Here is a 21170-nt window from a genome sequence, read left to right on the forward strand (position 1 = left end):
CTTAGGCAAGGTCCATAAAACCTTACTGGACCTAGCAAAGAAGCTGATCCCCTACTCTGCCAGTCAGGCTACATTTCCTTCTGGGCAGTTTATAAACAAAGAGTTGTCCAGTGGTCAGGGACTAAGCTCATAGGGGACATGACACTATCTGCTGAAGTGTGAAGTAGCTGGCGCTCATCAGCATGAAGGATAAAGGATATAGAGGAAAAAGACAGGGAAGTGATAGACACCTATCTTTAACTCTCTCAAGGGCTGGCATGTGGAAAAGGGATTCAACTTTTGTGGTCCTGCAAAAGGTGCTACAGGAAGCTGCATTTCATTTTAGCATAAGGAAGACCTGACCACCAGTTATCACCCTGTGAAGTAGTAAATTTCATGTTTCTGCAGATTTTTGCAAAATTAAAGACAGCCAGTAATGTCCAGATTGTTGTACAGTAGTTCATGCCTCTGTCAGGGAACTATAACTGAAGCCAGTTCCAACTCCAAGGGTCTGTCATTAAAATCATTTTTTATTCCCTGTTGATTTGGTGAGGTCTGAATTCCTAAAGCCATATAGTCCTCTAATATGTCATCATTCTTTGGCTTTCTTTTTGATATGTCTTCATTTACTTTATTACCAAATATCTCCATTTGAGGGGAGAAAAGGAGCTCATCTTAACCAAAAGTTAGCCAAGGGTTAGGATAAAAGTTCAAGGTTTCAGAAGGCAGTATAGGTTATTTTAAATATAGTGACTCACACAAAACAGTGTCTAAGCTACAGTATGTCATACTCTTGGGGATGCTTCTGTAAGCAGTGTTTGATTTTTCTATTACATAACATAACTTCCAATCAATAAAAGAACTGTTACCTAAGACCCACTTAAAGTGGAAAAATGTGTTTAATTCATATCAGAACAATGATAAAGGGCCAGCCCCATGGCCAAATGTTTAAGTTTGTGTGCTCCACGTCAGCAGCCCAGGGTTTTGCCAGTTCGGATCCTGGGTGCGGATCTCGCACAGCTCATCAAGCCATGCTAAGGCGGTGTCCCACATAGCAGAGCCAGAAGGACCTACAGCTAGAATATACAACTCTGTACTGGGGGACTTTGGGGAGAAGAAAAAAAAAAGATTGGCAACAGATGTTAGCCTTGGTGCCACTCTTTTAAAAAAAAAAGTGATGAGACAACTTCTGATTAACAAGCTAATAAGGCTGAGGATTATCTAACTTATAAGACAAAATGTTTTCCCCTTTGACCTAAAATAACTTTCATAAATTCTGAGAAATAAAAATCAACATAACCCAGCAGACTATTTAAATCATCCCCACAGTGCTTAGGAAATACTGACAGATAATGAACTAGATTCATTCACACTTTAAATGCTTCAAGGAATTTTCCAAATTGTAAATCATTCTTTTGCCTAAAGGAAACCTTGGATTTAAACAGAAAATTTTCTGCTTATTGACCCTCTGGAATTTCATTGTGGATCAGAAAATAAGAAATTTAATAAAAATTCTGCTTTATCTAAGAAATAGTCATGATCTGAAAAGGTCAAAAAATACATGCTTATAGGGAAATATCCTTTGGGACTGAAGAATCTACTAGAATGACATGAAGCAGTGAGCCAATGGGTACAGAAGCACAGCCAAGCTTTCAGACCCTGATACTTGATCATTTTGCCACAGCAACAGCATTTTAAGTACAATGGAGGCTGCAACAGCATCTTTTGGGGATGGTGATGGAATATAAAAAGAGTAAGAAAAATAGAAAACTGGGACCTAATGGTTTTCCACCAGAATAAAACTAACTTGAAAACAAACAATAAAAAAATTGTTTTAAACTTTTAAAAAGCAAACACAAATAAACATACACCAAAAAGAAGTGAACCTGACCATAGTACTTGGGAATATTCAAAGCAACTGCACAATTAGCCTTTATAAGAGGAAACATTTTAATTAACAAAATTTCAAACATTGATTTAGTATGTGCAAACCTCCCTTGAACAGCTTGGGAAACTATTCTGTCTTTCCAGTGAAGGACTTTCACTGGGTAAGATACTAAAATCCAAATGTCTCACATAGTATTCATTGCAATATAATGTCAAATAATGTTTAAAGGCTGACAATTTTTTTTCTCTTACCTATATTCTTTGAGCTTAAAGAAAAGTATGTTCCTAAACAAATGTTTTACTTTATAAAGGAATTTTGTCTTACTAATCTACACATTGAAAATTTGTCTTATAAATTATTTTAATAATTTGATGAGCTACAGCATCACAAAAGTAGTTAATTAAAACAGTATCTCTGCTTCCACATTCCCTATCTCATGAGAGTTTAGAAGAATATTTTAAATTTTGTATATTCAAGGCATTGTATCTTAAGAGTTCAAACTAAAAACCAACAAGTCTTCCAATCAAGAAGCTGCACACTTGGGGCCTTTGGTCAGTTTATGGTACTTGTGAGCAAGGTCCACAGCCTTCCGTCCTTGCTGAAAGGGGAAAGACCACAAAATTAAATTCCAGTGATTTCCCATTTTCTTAACTCCACTGAAAAGGTAATTTACTTCTTCTTTGGTAAAGTTTTTACGAATTCTTCTTTTTTCTGTAATTAAGGAGAATTGTAGAATATATTAGTACTTACTGAAAAAATGGATCTTCTTGAGACCCAAATAAGTGCTTAACTTATTCTAAGGATATGAACTATACAGTGAGAAAATGTCATTCCTGGGTTACTCATCATATAGAAATCCACTTCAATTTTTAAAAGTTGAGGGCCTACTATTAAGCTAGATGCTATCACCGTGACTTCTTCAATAATTGTAATTTAATCCTATTGCAATAATATTTGTAACACTTTCCAATCAAGAAACACAAGTTTATAAACATGTTATTTTTAATTCTCTCAACATTCCTGTGAGGACAGTTAACAAACAGCTTACCTATCTTATAGATACAGTCTTCCCAAAGGGCTCCATAACTTCATAGAATAGAAAAGAATATCAATACTTGTTACTTTAATTATCAGGCTTGATTAATAATTTTAAAGAATAAGGGTCTTTTGAAATTCATTTTAAAAAACATGTTCACTACCTATATAGGTGCTCACCTTGATTAAAACAAACAAACAAAAAATAGGCTGCACAAGAAAGAAGGAAGTTTTTAACTATTTGTTTGTTAGGGATACTTTCTACAACAGAAAGAATGCAGTTATTATCTGTAAACATAAATATCTTCTGGTGATGATTACTAGGAAATAGTTTTCTTTTAAGCTTTTTCATTCACTGTTAATTCACCTTATCATTGTAGGTGGATGCTGATGAGGAGGAGTTTTTTTTATTTCCACTTAAGGCTGCTATTTACTTTAGCAGGACCTGGAATAGTTGTGCTGGGACACCCTTAGAAAATCTTGCCCTTGCAGGTCAAGACTGTTAGCCATTTTTCCACCTCTCCTAGGACAACAGCCACAGTTCAGATCTTTTAAAACAGAAGATAAAATCTTGCCAGCAGAAGGCTGAGAAATCAATGAAAATAATGTCTGATTATTACTTAATGGTATTACTTAAAATGCAAGCTCCAGGAAGACAGGAATTTTTATCTGTTTTGCCTACCACTGTATCCCCAATTGCCTAAGACAGTATCTGACACCTAGTAGGTGATCAACAAATATTTGTTGGAAAAGGAAAGTTAGTATTGGTAAAAAACTGTTTCAAAACTTATCAGTGAAGTTACTCCTTACTTTTGGGTCTACTGGAAAACTGTAGTTATCCAAGAAACAGACTATTTCAATTTCACTTGCTAATTGATTTGAACTCATTACAATCAGGATTGGATGCGTTACTATAACATTCAGGATACTGGGGTCCTGGAGGTGTTCGTGTAAAGCCAATCCAAACTTTTCCGTTGCAGCTGCCATCTCATTAACATCTGTGCCCAGTTCCTCAAAGGTTACTGCAGCAGAGTAGTGGGCAGCCTAGGAGGAGGAGGCAACTCTCTACACCCAAAACTCCCTATGGCTTCTTTAGTGCCCCTCTTAACATTGATTGGGCATTAGGAAAGAGGAGGGAAAAATAGGCAAGAAGGCTCAGTTCTAGAGACTCTTATTTTTCAAACCCTCTCAAGATACCAATCCATCTTAAAAGAGACCCTTGTCCCCAAGGCTCTTTAAATGCTTAGATGCTGCAACGGTCGCTTCTCAAAAGAATAGTCTCAAATTTGAATGTAACCTATAAATGAATGGTGATGAATGTCTCTAATACAAAAGGGAAATTTATCAAGAAGGGGAAAAATGGCAATATATCAAATATTCCTGGCCTGCTTGTGAAAGAGATATAAGACCAACCTAATCACTACCTCCTCAAGACGCCTTTCTAAAGTCTAAAAAAGCAAGCCAAATTATTAACTATTTGGTTTTAGCTAAAGCAATTCTAACCTACAAAAAACAATGTATTTATAAGCTGCATGTCACTTAACAGTATTTAGGATCCCTCTGTATAATCAATAGATAACCATAATTATGTACATTTCATAAGGCTCTGCAAGTGATTTTACCATGTAAAATGATTATAAAATATTTTTAGTTGTTACAAATTTTCCTTTAAGACATGTTACTGAAAAAAAATCTTCTATTAATTTGATGCCAACTCCTTGCCAAAAACAAGATTTCCAAATGCAACATGTTTCTATGGAAAAACATCCATTTTCTAACAGTTTCTACAAAAAATATTATTTTAAAAGTGGGCTACCCTATAGTGGTACTGAATTTAATTTGCATGCAGAACTTTTAACCTAGAAAAAGATCCAGATATAAAAAGTAAATTTGAAGTTTCTTTAAAGGTTTAAGAAGCGAACATGGCCAAATAAAACTATGTGGCAAAATGTTTCCTGGATGTACCAAGTCCACAGGTCTTTGCAATAAATAACAGAATGGCTCTACAGATGACACTAATTTCCAGGTTATTTTGACAAGTAATGTACTCAACTGCTTATTCTTACTCGCAGGTACTAATTCCATATGAATAGAAGAAAACGGTAATGTTCTTTAAGTCTCTGTGATAAATTTGGAATGGTGATAAACCTGAAATGTTAACCCCGTAGTTAAATAAAAATTCCCATAAATTAACTCATCATTTAAGAAGTATTTTGATTTTCAAGCATGGCTTTAAGGTTTATACTGTTTGTCTCTTCAATTTTGATTGTTTGAAGTGCTATAGTTACAAACCAAAACCTTCTGCAAAATCTCTCGGAAGCACTTATGCAAAGGAGAATAATTTTGTTCTTAAAATAGAAAAGTGATCCAGAGGATAGAACAGGAGCTTCTGGTGAAAGACAGGTTTGCATATGAATTTAAGTTCCGCCATTTGCCTGAAACTGGGAATAAAATAATACTTACTTTACAATGTCATTATGAGAACTAGAGGATATAATATCTGTAAAACATCTAACACATAGTAGGTGTTTAATAAATATTAGTTTCCTCCTGTTCCTCCCCAGCTGGCAAGTAATGGATGGGGAAGCCACATGAGGAAGGGAAGAAGGAAGCCTCTTTACTTAGGGAGTATGACCCTCATCAGAGCCAAGGGTTATTTAAGAGCCCTTAATGATGACATTGAGAACAATCATTCAGCTGTTCTTTCTCAGGAATATATGAAATTTAGGTTTATTTAAAAATTAAATATATTCACTTATTCCTCCAAGGGTAGTAGATTCGTTACTGAGTTGTCGTCTTCTACGTGGGGTCAGCAGAATTTCTGAAAAACATGGAAAACATTTAGCATGCTTAGAATATCAATCTGAGTAATAGCACATCAATTCCATTGGCATGCTATTTCCTTTTTCCCCCCTTCTAACAGGAATCCTTAGGTGGATTAGGAAGAATTTTTTAACCACCAGAAACTAAATCTACTCCCTGGGTACATCTTAAATCACTGGTTGCTCAGAGACAGATTTTCTTTTCAACATTATTTTACCCTCTAGTTTTTAAGATACTTCATGTTCTAGATTATAGTTCAGAAGGTATAGTCATAATTACAGTTTTAAAGCTGCTGAATTAATTACTTTTGTTACAGATAAGTGATTTCCTTAGTTCACTTTTATATCTGTCTTCAGCTTCCACAATGACTTTGTGACGATCACATTGGTATGGGCAAGAGTGCAAGAGCTTGCTAAAATTTCGGCTATTCAGAGATTTTCCTACTGCTATGCAACCTAAAAGAAAACAAATCAAAGTGATGTATAGATGTTACAAAATATCTAGTAACAAATCTATGAAAGCAAATATCTTTATGATGGCAACTGAAGTGAAATCAAGAACTTAATTACAAATACATCAAGAAGCTCAAAGTCATGTGAGAGAGTAAAGACAACAAATACAATACAGTGAAATAAATGTTGCAATAAAGGCATGAACAGAGTTATGCTGATATAGAAAAGGAGCATCTACTCTGGTCTGGTCCTGAGCAGAAGCCACTGTTAGGAAAGATATACAAAAGAAGTGACCCTTATGCCCAGTCACCTTCCCCACCCCTCCCCCCTGCAATGTTTTATTATAGAAAACTTATGAAACACAAGAGTAAAGGGAAAAGTATGATGAGCCTCCATGTATCCATTATCCAAATTCAATAATTATTAACTCATGGCCAGTCATATTTTATCTACACCTCACATACTCTGCTTTGCCCTCCATCTATGCACTGGATTATGAAGCCTAGAATTTGCATTAAAGTATCATTTCATCTGTAAATACTTTGTATGTATCCCTAAGAGATAAGGACTTTAAAAAAAAAAACACAAAACCATTATCACACCTAAGAAAATTATGCTTAATATAATCTAATATCCATTCAGTGTTCAAATTTCCCCATAATGGGAGCCGGCCTGGTGGTGTAGTGGTTAAGTTCACACGCTCTGCTTCAGAAGCCTGGGGTTTGCCAGTTCAGGTTCTGGGCGCAGACCTACACACAGCTTACCAAGCCATGCTGTGGTGGCATCCCACATAGAAAAGCTAGAAGGACTTACAACTAGGATAGACAACTATGTACTGGGGCTTTGAGGTGGGGGCGGGGGGAAGAGGAAGATTGGCAACAGACGTTAGCTCAGGGCCAATCTTCCTCACCAAAGAGCAAAGCTTAAAAAACAAAAAAATTCCCCATCATTTCAAAGATTTCTTTTTTTTTTTTTTTAAAGATTTTATTTTTTCCTTTTTCTCCCCAAAGCCCCCCGGTACATAGTTGTGTATTCTTCGTTGTGGGTCCTTCTAGTTGTGGCATGTGGGACGCTGCCTCAGCATGGTCTGATGAGCAGTGCCATGTCCGCGCCCAGGATTCGAACTAACGAAACACTGGGCCGCCTGCAGCGGAGCGCGCGAACTTAACCACTCGGCCACAGGGCCAGCCCCTCAAAGCTTTCTTTTTATAGTTGGCTTTGTTTGAATCATGATCCAAACAAGGTCTACCCTTACATTCAGTTGATATGTCCCTTGAATTTCTTTGAATCTCTAAATTCCTCTCTCTTCCCCCTTATCATTTACTTGTTGTAGACAGTGGGTCATTTGTACTACAGAGTTTCCCAAAGGCTAGATTTTGCTGATTACATCCTAGGTGCACTCTTTAAAATATTCCTGTGTGCCCAATAAACTAGTAATTAGATGTAGATGATTGATCAGATTCAGATTCAATTGTTTTTAGTAGAATTCTTCACAGGGAGTATTGTATACTTCTTACTGCATCATATTAAAAGGCACATCAAGTCTGACTATCTCTTTTTTTAATGTGAAGATGGATCAGGAGGTTCAGGTAATGTTACCCACATGCATCTGTAAAAAAGTTCTCCATCTGCCTGTCACCTAATGGTATTAGGGGCCTATGCCTAAAGGATTAGGAGAAGTTAGCCAGGCAGAAAGTTGGCTGGGATGAGGACATTTTGAGTACAATGAACATGTGCAAAAGCAGAGAAGAGTGAAAAAGCAAAGTGTATTCAAAGAATCATAGATACTTTGGTGTGGCTGCAGTATAAGGTATGAGAGAAGTGTGGGAGAAAAGTTGAGGCTGGTGAGGGTTTCAAGGCGCCAGATCAAGAAGGGTCTTAAAAGCTATGCTAAGGATTTTTAACTATCTTCAAGTCAATGGGGAGGAACTGAAGGATATTTATGAAGCAGGGAAATGACATAATTTCATTTGGTTTACAGAAAGTTCAGCTGAAGGTAAGAGGTTCAGTTAAGGGGTTACTTCAACAGTCTGGAAAATAAAGGAAGGGATTCTAAAACACAGCATTTATAGGGAGAATGCAAAGATTTCTGAGGTTAAATTGGTGAATAATGAGCTGTTGGGGTAAGGAGGAAGTTTAGGATAATTCTCAAGTAATTTGGTAGTTGACTGAATGGCAAAGTTTGGAATAAGCATGGAATATTTCTGGCAGACTTAAAGAGAACAAATGTGCAGTAAAATTTAATAAGTGGAGGCAGGACAAAATTCCAGAAAATTTTGAAAGCCAGGCAGAGAGTCTGAGTCAGTGAGTTACTGAGGGTTCTTTGGTATGGTGACATGATAAAAAGCATATATTATGAAGAGAAGTTAACAGCAATACATACATTACAGTTGGCGGTTGCTGAGACTTGAGACTGAAAAACTGCTACAAATTTGCTGGAGTAATTTAGACACGAAACAAAAAGGGTCTATGTGGGAAAGAAAAAAAGAACCAACTTTGATAGACTAAAAATACGGGATGTAAAAAGAAAAAATAGTTACAGATGTTTCAAGGTTTGAAACCTGGGAGGCCAGAAGAATAGTGGCAACACTAATAGAATGGAGTGATTGGAGGGAGGGAAATTTAAGAGGGTAAAGATGCTGTGTTTTGAATATATTAAGTTTGAACTAACAGTAAGATATTGAAGTGAGCATGTTCTGGATACAGTTAGAAATGGAAGAGTCAGGCTATAACCACTTAGAACCAAGTGTAACCACTAAGTAACCACTTAGAAGCCAAGTGTAGAGAGATACAGATTTGAAAATCATCAGTAAACGATAGTTGATGCCACAAAAGTAAACATTGCAAAAGAGTGGAGTAAGTTCTACAGACTGTCTTGGGGGGGAATAACTGTAACAATTTGGCAGGAACAGAAAGATAAAGCAATAAAGATGATAAAATGGAGTGGTTTTTAGAATGTAAATTTTTTTCTTTTTTTTTGAGGAAGATCAGCCCTGAGCTAACATCTGCTGCCAGCCCTCCTCTTTTTGCTGAGGAAGACTGTCCCTGAGCTAACATCCGTGCCCATCCTCCTCCACTTTATACATGGGACGCCTGCCACAGGATGGCTTGGTAAGCGGTGCATAGGTCCACACCCAGGATCCGAACTGGTGAATCCAGGGCTACCCGTGCAGAGCATGCAAACTTAACCACTACACCACCAGACCAGCCCCTAGAATGTAAACTTCTTGAGGTGAGAACTGAGTTCTATGCATCTTTGATCCCAGTGCCTGCCATAAAATAGGCACTCCCTAAGTGTCTATGAAATGAGTGAGTCGTCACGGAGGGAAGAAAGGAATTAGGAAAGAACCGTCTCAAACGAAGGGATGAAAAGGAGTTAACAGTTACAGAGTGTCCACTCTGCCAACTGGAATACCTTTTGACCAGAGGTCCCCAAACTTTCTCGCTTCACGGCACCCTTAAGATCTTGGTGATTTTTTACCCAACCTCTACGTCAAAAGAAATACCAACCATTGTGTTAGCACACAAATACTTAAATTGTTTGGACCTAACAACTTCATAGCCATTTGAAAAAGTAACACACCTAAATTAAAAGAAAACATTTGCATTTCATTCTTATTAATTACATTTACTTCCTACTGGGATACATGTACCTAGAGCACAACTTCTCAAATCTTGGAATCAGACTGAACACTGCCACCCTCACTCCCTCCACGTTGATTTTCATGTGATGCATGCTTTCTATCACAACTACTGAAAACCCATCTCCACAAAGACGTGACATTATCAAAAGGAATACAATGCAATTTAATGTTGAAACTGAACAAAATATGTTGAGTATTTTGTGTTTCACTTATAAAACTGAAAATATTATGTAGTGCCTTTGTGAGTGCACTGCAGAGCCCCAGGGAGCCTGAATGGACAGTTTGGGGACTGTGGCTTTAAACTACTGAAAAGAAAGGATTTCAAGGCATGGTAGTCAATAGCGCAGAGATACTAAAGAGGATAAGAATTTTTTAGAAAGTCATTGGATTTTGGGGGAGGAAAAAAAAGAGGCTTCAGGTAACCTTTAACATTAAAGTTTAACAAATGGCAATAAAAGAAGCCAGATTGCAGGGAGTTAAGAAGGGAAGGAATACACTGAAAGAGACAGAAGTAAGAGGGGGAATCTGGTAATAAACGGTGGAAGAAAGAGTAGATGAGTACTTGAATGGATAGCAGATCACACAAAGTGTTTGGATTTTTTTAAGACAAGGAGAAATGAACATAGTTTACAATGGGACAAAAGGAGTTAATGGCTAGAAAGATTAAAAAGGGGAGGAAAAAAGACATGAGATTCAGATTATAGCTAGATATCAATTTTAGAGTAATAGAGATAAACTCTTCATCCAAGACAGACAAATAGTGATATTCTGAGCCTACTGTGGAATAGCCTCAATTTTCTCTATAGAGCAGAGTGTGACAGTAAGTGTAAACAAAGAGGAAATACCAGGGTATGAAGGAGAAGAAGAGGTGGAACAGGCACTGTAGAACATTTACAAGGGCCCGACAGAAAAAATAAATAATAGGGCATGGAACATTAGAAACATTTATATATTAACTATAAACATAAAAATAGATATTGTTTAATACTTAATGCCCATATTTAGAGCATAATCCAGAATACATATTTATTTATTGACCCTTTGAAAATATAAAAAATGTTTACCTTACTCAGTAAAGTTAAACTTATAGCTGGTATTGTGACAAAAAGAGAAGAATAAAGTAATAGAAAAAAGTATAAGCTATGTTGATTCATATAAACAAATACTGGGAACACAGGCTAATGAAGATAGATGGTATTAATTTGAATGTTTTATGATACTCCAGCTGTTTCTCTCTCCAAAGGAAATGAAGTTTAAATCACATAGGTAGAACTATTACAAATTCTAGTTAACTAACATCATATAAAACTTTAATTATGAAACAACTGAAATTAAAAAAATATTTACCTGAGCATCTATACTTTAACATTTTGGAACAACTGTTGGTTGCTAGAAAACTGATAACTTCTTTATTTATTATATCGGAACATAATGTAAATGGATCTAGAAAAAAACAGCAAAATGGAGGAATTTTTTGATTAATGGAAAGGACGTGACATTTACAAGATTTATTAATTCTCAAGATTTTCATAAACTTAGCCCAGTCCTACACATCCAATCATCCTGGTGGATAAACAGAAAGGTTCTGGGTTTCAATAAAAGGTGACTGAAACACTTAGACCAGAAAGAGAGTCAAAGGCATGGCTTATATGTTAGAGGGCAGATATACCAATGTACATTTTTAGCTATATTAGTCACCTAAATATTTGTTTTCTTGAAAAATCAAAGAAGAAACATTTTTAATCATACCTGTTACTGGTAACTGCTGCTTTCTATTTTTGACAATGGGAGTTGGATGTTTAAAAACATGGTCGCTAAAAGAAAATAGACACCAGATTACTAAAAGTAAATATTCTGTTCAGTTTGTGGACACATGTTTCTGTAAGCAGAGGTGTGATTTTGGGAGTTTGGCAGGCAGAAGGAAATGGAGTCAGGATCTAGCAAAATCTACCAAATTCTGCCAAAGTAGGGTCTGCACCGGTTATAGCCTTGTTTCTAATAAGGGTAATAATATTGATGCTCGCAGAAACATGGGATAAAAAGTTGTAAAAAAGGAAAACAGAAACGAATGAGGGCAAAAAAAGGAAAGAAGAAAATCAGAGGGCCAGAGGGTAAGAAGGCTGGCCCAAGAACATATCTCACTGCTTCCCAATTCCACATCCTTGAGAATCAAGCTAAAATTAACATCAAGAATGGTTTTAAAAAGGAAAAATGGGGTGGTGATGATGCAATCCATTTTCCCAATACTTAGTTTACTCTACAACCTTCCCAGAACATAGCAGCATCCTCTTCAGTTTCCCTCCTAGCACAGTAACCATTTAGAAGAGTATAACACAGGAAAGGGTCTAAGAAGAAAAGCTACAACAACAAACACATAGCAACAGAGACTGGATTAGTGGTTACCAGAGGGGAAAGAGGGAGGGAGGGAGGTGAAAGGGGTGATTAAGCACATGTGTGTGGGAATGGATTGTAATTAGTCTTTGGGTGGTAAACATGATGTAATCTACACAGAATTCGAAATATATTACAATATATACCTGAAATTTATATAATTCTATAAACCAATATTACTGCAAGAAAATAAATAAATAATAACAACAAATAATAAAATAAAATAAAAAAAGAAGAAGAAGAAAAGCTGCAATCCCAGGTCTAGCCCCACAGGCTACCTGGCGGGGAGAAAGGACACGTGCTGGAGGGGAGGTGTAGGGAACAGCTGAAAAGGCAAGCCTAAACCAGATTTTCATCACACCCTACTCTCTTTTATCATGTTAAATTTACAGATTGGTTTTTGCTACATTGCTGATGGATTATCAATGCATGCATTGTTTCTTCAGGTATAGGATTTCAGTTTAAGTTTTCTAAGTATCCTTTCTAAAATTCAAATCTGATCATTTCACTCAATTTAAAATTGTCATTGGCTCCCTATACCCTCTAAGTTAAAACAGAAAATCCTGAGTGTGAAATGCAAGGTCCTAGACGAACTGGCCCATACCTCCCCATCCAAACTCCTTTCCCAACATTTGCTACTTTAGGCTCCTCTCAAGACCATGTTTTATCATTTCTATATCCAAGTGCTTAACAGTGTGGCACATAGTTATTAAACCGTACCTTGACTGAGAAACAAAATTCTTTTTTTCAAAAGTTGTTTCTTCATGTAAGTTTTGACTGCAGCTTGAATTGGCTTTACATAAAGTCTTATTTTTCCCACTCTCCCTATAACAAGCATTAACTGGATTTGTACTCTTTAACAAGGTCTTCATTTGGTCATCATTTGTACACGCTTGAGACATGACTCCATGGGATTTATAACTCTTAAGCTTTCTAGACTGGCTCTTATCCTTATCTGCTTTGGGACCTCCACCAATACTCTCGGCATGGAGGTATTTCAATGTATTTTGAATATTTATGTTCAGAGATGAAACATGATCCTTATATTTTTCTCTTCGTATTTCTTCCTAGAATGTAAAAATGACAAGTAAATAATTTCAAGATAATCTATTTGCTTCATGATCCAATTTACACTCCCTTTAAGTAATGCAGAAAAAGTTTATGATTGCCAGTAGAATATACATGATAAAAGGGCAATTTACATTAGGAAGAAAAGGGAGTTTATTCAATAAATGATTTTGGGACAATTGGGTAGCCATCTGGGGAAAAAAATAAATTGCATCTGTATCTCACAATTTACACAAAAAACTCAAAATGAATGAAATATTAGAAGTTGAAATTATATATGTTCTAAAATAAACCATGATATTTTAATATTCTCAAGGAAGGAAGGCCTTTCCAAGTATTACATAAAGATCAATAAATCATAAAAGAAAAAAGCTAATATACTTTACCAGATAAAATTCTGCTAGAGACCAAGAACAATATGGGGGGGAAGGACTAAGAGGCAGAAAGGGACAGAAGCAAAACCAAATGATAAAACACCTAGAAAAAATATGTATAAGTGATATCTTGGGCCACAGTACAATTTTTCTAATAATGTTTATAAAAAGCTACAACAAAGAAATATGAGAAAGATCAACAATAGTACAGAAAGACAGACAAAGGAGATGAACAGTCCATAGGAAAGGAAATACAAATAGCTCTTAAACATAGTAAAAATGCTCCATGCCACTTGTAATAAGAGAAATCAGTAAGATAATCTTTCCTCATCTATGACACTGGCAAAGATCAAAAGGGTAGAAGGGAAACACTCTCATATACTATGAGTGGGAGTGTAAACTGATACAACCTCTATGGAGAAAAAATTTGACACTATCTTTCATAATAAAAATTGTGCATATCTTTTTTAAAAATCCTACAGATATACTTTCACAAGTGCAAAATGCTACTAACTGCAGCATTGTTTCTAATCTCTAAAGGTTAGAAATAACCTGAATGCTCATCAGAAAAGGAGCTAGCACATCCACATAATGGAATACTCTGCAATTGAGAAAAAGAAAAAAAAAAGAATAAAGAGGACTTCCAGATAAAGATGATGAATTTAACATCCATATTTATTCTTGGTTATTTTTTTTTTTGAGGGAGATTAGCCCTGAGCTAACATCTGCTGCCAATCCTCCTCTTTTTGCTGACGAAGACTGGCCCTGAGCTAACATCCATGCCCATCTTCCTCCACTTTATATGTGAGACGCCTGCCACAGGATGGCTTGCCAGATGCACCAGGGATCCGAACTGGCAAACCCCGGGCTGCCAAAGTGGAATGTGCACACTTAACTGCTGCGCCATCAGGTGGAGTCCTATTTTTGGTTCTTTAACAAAAAACAACTAGAACAGTTTTTAAAAAGGCATAAACCCATAACTACAAGGAGAAATGGAAGAAGAAATAAAAGCAACAAAATTTTGGAAACTGGAAAGCAGATAGGTGAATGATAATCTACTTAGCCGACTTGGTACAGCTGAATCCAAAGCTGACAATGGGAAAAGTCAAGAAACTACCTAAGATACGCTACCAAATTCTCAAAAGCCTTAGAAATTGGCTAGGAACCGCTAGACGGTGAGGTGAAGGTGGGATTAAAAATAGGAAGAATGAGGGGCCGGCCCCATGGCCAAGTGGTTAAGTTCACACACTTGGCTTTGTTGGCCCAGGGTTTCACGGGTCCAGATCCAACATGGCACTGCTCATCAGGCCATGCTGAGGCGGCATCCCACATAGCACAACCAGAAGGACCCACAACTAGAATATACAACTTTGTACTGGGGGGCTTTGGGGAGAAGAAGAAGAAGAAAAAAAAAGACTGGCAACAGATGTTAGCTCAGGTGCCAATCTTTAAAAAAAAAAAAAGAAATGTTGCCCCATTACTCAGCTCATTCTGATCTTTCCCTTCACACAGTTTCTTTGGTAGTTATAATCAACCTTAATTTAAAAAAAAACAGGAAGAATGGATGAAAGTCTGTTTAAGAAGTAGTTGGATTACTGAATCCCAACTCCCACATCACACACTTATCAGGCAGTTGAATGACACCAGAAGGGTTTCTCCTTCCCCAAGGCTAGAAGTTCAATCTCTGAAGGGGATAAAATAGTCTGCCCTGAAGGACGCCAAGCAAAGGTGAACGGAGAATACTATCAAGAAACAAAGACTAAGCACGTATTTATATACCAGATACTAAGACCTCCAACTCTCTTCCCCTCTGTTTGATTCCAGAACACTGGTTGACAATCTCTAGGCAGATCAGACATTGGAGGTTCTCAAAAAAGTGACCCACCCAATTCACCCTATGAGAATCCACAGTCAACAAATTTCCAAGGAGATTTTCAGTGTCTGACTCTTAAATATGAGCAGCAACCAATGACCACCAGAAATCTGAAGAAAGCTAGAGGTCAAGAAAGAAAGAAAGAAAGAAAGAAAAACAAAACTCAGAGGAGAAGGACAGGGTAAAAAGAAAAAAACTTTTTTTTTCTTTTTTTAAAGATTGGCACCTGAGCTAACAACTGTTGCCAATCTTTTTTCTTTTTCCTGCTTTTTTTCCCCCCAATGCCCCTGAGACCGTTGTATATCTCCAGTTGTGGGTCCTTCTAGTTGTGGCATGTGGGATGCTGCCTCAACATGGCCTAAAGAACGGTGCCATGTCCACGCCCAGGATCTGAACCCTGGGCCGCCAAAGCAGAGCGCGCGAACCCAACCACTCAGCCACGGGGCCGGCCCCGAAAAGAACTTTAAAAATGAAAACTATCATCTTATATTTAAGAGAAGAATGCCAATGAAGTCTTAAGTCCATGAAATAAGAGTAAGATAATTTAAAGGGAGTGAAAAAGAGGCCTTGGTAACTAAAAACAACAGAAGTGAAAAACGCAATAGATTTGTTTTAAAAGTACCTATGAGCACATTTCCCAGAATGTAGAACAAAAAAGACAGAGGAAGATAAGAGAGAAATGATAAAGAGGAGGACCAGCTCCAAGAAGTCAACAAAAAAATAATAAGAGTTTCAGAAAAGGAATAAAGAGAAAACAGAGAAGCAATCAGCACAGCACAATGCAAGAAACATTCCTGGCACTGAAGGATACGAAGTTACCAGCGTGAAAGGACCCACTAAGCTTATGTACAACATAATGGATAAAAAGAGACTGACACCAAAATACCTCACTGTGAAATTTCAAAACATTGGGAATAGGGGGTCACCCTGATGGCATAGTTGGTTAAGTTTGTGCCCTCCAATTTTGGCAGCCCGTGGTTCGTGGGCTCGGCCCTGGCGTGGACCTACATACTGCTCATCAAGCCATGCTGAGGTGGTGTCCCACATACAAAACAGAGGAAGATTGGCACAGATGTTAGCTTGGGACCAGTCTTCCTCACCAAAAACAAAACAAAATGAAAACATTGGGAATAAAGATTACTCAAGCTTCCAAAGAGAGAAAACAGGGCACACCAAAGGATCAGAATGACTTTGGACCTCAAGAGTAACACTGGAAGCTATAAGACTGTGAAGCAACACATCCAATATACTGAGGGAAGGTGATTTCCAATCTAGAATACTTTGTCTAATCAAACTATCAGCTAATTCTGAAGGTAAAATAAAAATATTTTCATATTTTTAACGTCTCAAAAAAATTTATATCCTATGTATCCTTTCTCAGAAAGCTACAGAAGAATGTACTCTACCAAAATGAGGGACTAAAGCAAAAAACAGAGGATGACATGGGATCCAGGAAACAAGGAATCAAACAAGGAAGGATACCAAGAGAATCTATAAGATGACAGTAAAGGAGTAGCCCAGGGTAACAGTTAAGTACCTGCCATAAAGGGTGTACTAGTTATTAATTTATTGCCCCTCAACTCCAAACCCATCCTTTTTTGCCCTGCATTGTAAAACTGAAACTATACTCTATGGACTACTATTCTATAGCTGGCTTGATGTTAGCCTCTGCCATTAGAAAGTGCTAGAGGATGAGGCCGGCCCCGTGGCCAAGTGGTTGGGTTCACATGCTCTGCTTTGGTGGTCAGGGGTTTCACAGGTTCACATCCTGGGTGAGGACCTGGCACTGCTCGTCAGACCATGCTGAGGTGGCATCCCACATTGTGGAGCCAGAAGGACCTACAAGTAGAATCACAACTATGTACTGCTGGGTTTTGGGGAAAAGAAGGAAAAGAAAAGAAGGTTGGCAACAGATGTTAGCTCAGGTGCCAATCTTTAAAGTGCTACAAGGATAATACAAGGCTGGAAGAGAAAGAAGGAATTTTATCTTCTTTTGGTGTTCTGCTGTTTTGAGTGGTGGCAAATGAATAGGCAGACCTGCACTATAACACATGTTAAAAGAGGCTCATAATTTCTCTAAAGCATAACTTCCCAGTGATACCACTCCTAGGTATTCACCCAAGAGAAATGAAAATGTACACTTCACACAAAGAAGTGTACACCAATGTTCATAGCAACATTATTCACAGTAGTCAAGATCTAGAAGCAATCCAAACAACCATCAACTGGCGAATGGATAAACGATTTACAGTATGTCCATACTATAGAGTATTAATCAGCAGTAAAAAGGAACAAAATATTAATAAAACATTGGTGAATTTCAAAAACATTATGTTAAGTGAAATAAGTTAAATACAAAAGATTATGTAATATATGATTCCATTTATGTAAAATTATAGAAAAGGAAAACTAGTAACAGAAAGCAGATCAGTGATTTCCTGGCCTTGAGGATGGGGAATGTGACTGTCTGCAAAGGCATACAAGAAAACATTTCAGGGTGAGTAAACTGTTCTATCGCTTGATTGTCTTGTTAGTTACACCACTGTATAAAATTATCATAACTCATCATGCTGTATACTTAAAATGTGTGATTATTAATGGATGTAAATAATAGCTTAATAAAAATTAAAATATTTCAGAAAAAAATAATTTTTTTTTAAAAGATTTTTTTATTGTTTTCCTTTTTCTCCCCAAAGCCCCCCAGTACGTAGTTGTATATTCTTCGTTGTGGGTCCTTCTAGTTGTGGCATGTGGGACGCTGCCTCAGTGTGGTTTGATGAGCAGTGCCATGTCCGCGCCCAGGATTCGAACCAACAAAACAATGGGCCGCCTGCAGCAGAGCGTGTGAACTTAACCACTCGGCCACGGGGCCAGCCCCAAGATAATTATTTAAAGCAAAAATAATAACATTACTGGGCAGTTTACAACAAATGTAGCCTTAAAATGTATGGCAACAATGGCACAAAATAAAAGGGACATGTAAGCATTTTATTGTAAGGGTCTTACAACATACAAGAAGTGGAATAATATTATTTGAATATAGACCATGATAAGTTAAAGACACATATTATAAACTTTAAAGCAATCACTAAAAAAAACAAGAATGTTTAGCCAATAAACTGAGATATAATATTTTAAAATAATATAAAAGAAGGCAGGAGAGTAGGAAAAAAGGACAAAGAACAAATGTGACAAATAGGAAACAAATAGCAATATGGTAGCCTTAAACCCAAACACACCAATAATTACACTAAATGTAAACGGAGTGATCACATCAATTAAAAGGCAGAAATTGTTGGAGGGGACAAAAAAGACCAAACTAGATGCTGTCTACAAGAAACCAATGCTAACTATAAAGACACAGGTTACAAGTAAAAGAATCAAGTGATGGAGCAATAAAATATCATACATCCATATAACGGAAAATTATTTGGCTATAAAAAGGAATGGAGTACTAATACATGCTAAAACATGGATAAGCCTTGAAAATATTACGCTAAGTGAAAGAAGCCAGTCACAAAAGAACCACATATTACATGATTCCATTCCTATGAAATGTCCAGAATAGGCAAGTCTATAGAGAGCTGATTAGTGGTTACTTATGGTTGGGGGTGAGAGGTACAGGGAAATATCTAAAGGGGATAGGGCTTCTTTTTGAGGCAATGAATATATTCTAAAATTGACTGTGGTGATGGTTGGACATAGCTGTGAATATACTAAATGCTACTGAAATGTACACTTTAAATGGAGGAACTGTATATATGTGAATTACATCTCAGTAAGGCTATTTTTTAAAAAAGGAACGAAGTGCTGATATATAGTACAACATGAACGAACTCGGAAAACATTATGCTAAATGAAAGAAGCCAATCACAAAAGACATTATATTTCAATTTATATAAAATGTCCAGAATAAGTAAACATATAGACAGAAAATAGATTAGTGGTTGCCTAGGCTGAAGGGAGGCTGGATGAGGGGAATATGGAGGGTGACTGCTAAAGGGTATGAGGTTTCTTTTTGGGGTGATGAAAATCTTCTACAATTGATTGTTACATAATGGTTGCACAATTCTGTGCATATACTAAAAACCAATGAAACATATACTTTAATTGGGTGAATTGAATGGTATGTGAATTATACATCAATAAAGCTGTTATGACAAAAATATACATATACACGTAGCAGGATATTTCCTCTAGAGTTGTTTACACTGGTGAGAAATGGAATATAATGTAAATATCCAACAGTAAAGGACTAGTTAAATCAATTATGGTACATCTATGATATTGAATACTACTTAGTTATCTAAAAGAATGAAATTACTATACTATACTAAGTTGGACACTATGTTTTTATTTTTAAAAATACATGCACATATGAAGACACAAAGCATACATATATAGAAAAAATATGGAAACGTGTGTATGTGTATATACATATTTACATAGGAGGAGAGAGAGAGAAAGAGAGAGATTATTGCTTCTCCATCCTTTCCCTTTCTGGTACGCTTATTATACAGATATTAGATCTCCTGGCTCTATCTTCTATACCTCTTATTTTTTTCAGTCATCATTTCCACTTTTTAAAAATCTTTTTTTCTATGTTCAAGGATGATTCCTCAAGTATTACTACTGAATTTTAAAACCATTAAAATAAAAATAAATAACTTGGCAAGAAAACTTTTTACCCTCAAACTTTATTGTTAAAAAATATTTGAAAAAAGTTCTATATTCTTTTGGGGGTTTTTTGGAGGAAGATTAGCCCTGAGCTAACTACTGCCGATACTGCCAACCTTCCTCTTTTTGCTGAGGAAGACTGCCTCTGAGCTAACATCCATTCCCATCTTCCTCTATTTTATACGAGGGCTTTTGCCAAGCAGTGCCATGTCTGCACCTGGGATCCAAACTGGCGAACCCCAGGCTGCCAAGCAGCAGAACGTGCAAACTTAACCACTGCGCCACCGGGCTGACCCCTATATTCTTTGAAACAAAGAAGCCAACCTCATTTCCTTCTCTTTCAAGCTCTTCTATTCTGTGTAGAATTTCCTTTGCTTTCTTCCAACGCTCTTCAAGATTCTTCTCTTTCACATTTATGTCTTCAAATTGTTCTGCTTCATTTTCATCAAAAGAATGTTCTCCTAGACTTAGAGATAATTTCTCAGCTTTACAATAATGGGAAAAAATAGTGAGTTATCCATTACTAGAAATGCTATTTTAACATTTTAAATAAGAACAACCTCATACCTCATACCCCCCTCTCTAAATTTTGCCCAGCTAGACTATCTTAAGTGCCTAAATGGTACGGAAAATAAGTGGAAAGCAAGTGCTTGGCAAAGGCCCAGGACCCAAACAGTCATAGATTTAGACCTTACTCTTCAGAGTTATATGAAAAAGAATAGCATGAAAATATGTTATGCCAGGTACATTAAATACCCTCAGGTGTATGGATACTGGTTTTAAAACAAAAACAGTTTTCATAAAGCAGTTCCTTCCTATAATCTTTTAAATTCTCTTTTCACATATTGTGGCAGCAATTTTTCTTCCACAAAGACCAGAATGCTTTTCATGGCTACTGCTCTCTGTGCTCCAGCCATACTGGCCATCAATTCCTTAAATGCATCAGGCTGCCCCCTATCACAGGGC

General features: G+C 36.7%; 1 protein-coding gene across 10 annotated transcripts in view; it reads right to left on the reverse strand.

Annotated features, from left to right (window-relative positions):
- Positions 1 to 865: 865 nt before the first annotated feature.
- Positions 866 to 21170, reverse strand: part of TERB1 (telomere repeat binding bouquet formation protein 1) — a 45388-nt gene continuing 25083 nt past the window's right edge. For 3 of the 10 annotated variants that reach the window (XM_023637135.2, XM_014738303.3, XM_023637136.2), the window contains 7 exons: positions 20529 to 20689; positions 12933 to 13279; positions 11571 to 11635; positions 11169 to 11264; positions 6031 to 6180; positions 5658 to 5723; positions 866 to 2578 (listed from right to left, as the gene is read on the reverse strand). In XM_023637135.2, coding sequence (XP_023492903.2) covers positions 2391 to 2578; positions 5658 to 5723; positions 6031 to 6180; positions 11169 to 11264; positions 11571 to 11635; positions 12933 to 13279; positions 20529 to 20689 — 1073 coding nt within the window. In that variant the 3' untranslated portion in view covers positions 866 to 2390. Of the gene's footprint in view, positions 2579 to 2915; positions 2954 to 5657; positions 5724 to 6004; positions 6181 to 11168; positions 11265 to 11570; positions 11636 to 12932; positions 13280 to 20528; positions 20690 to 21170 lie in introns of those variants that run through there. The other 7 variants (XM_070261915.1, XM_070261916.1, XM_023637139.2 and 4 more) reach the window with 4 other exon arrangements.

The sequence above is a fragment of the Equus caballus genome, chromosome 3, assembly GCF_041296265.1.
Source record: "Equus caballus isolate H_3958 breed thoroughbred chromosome 3, TB-T2T, whole genome shotgun sequence".
Lineage (NCBI taxonomy): Eukaryota > Metazoa > Chordata > Mammalia > Perissodactyla > Equidae > Equus > Equus caballus.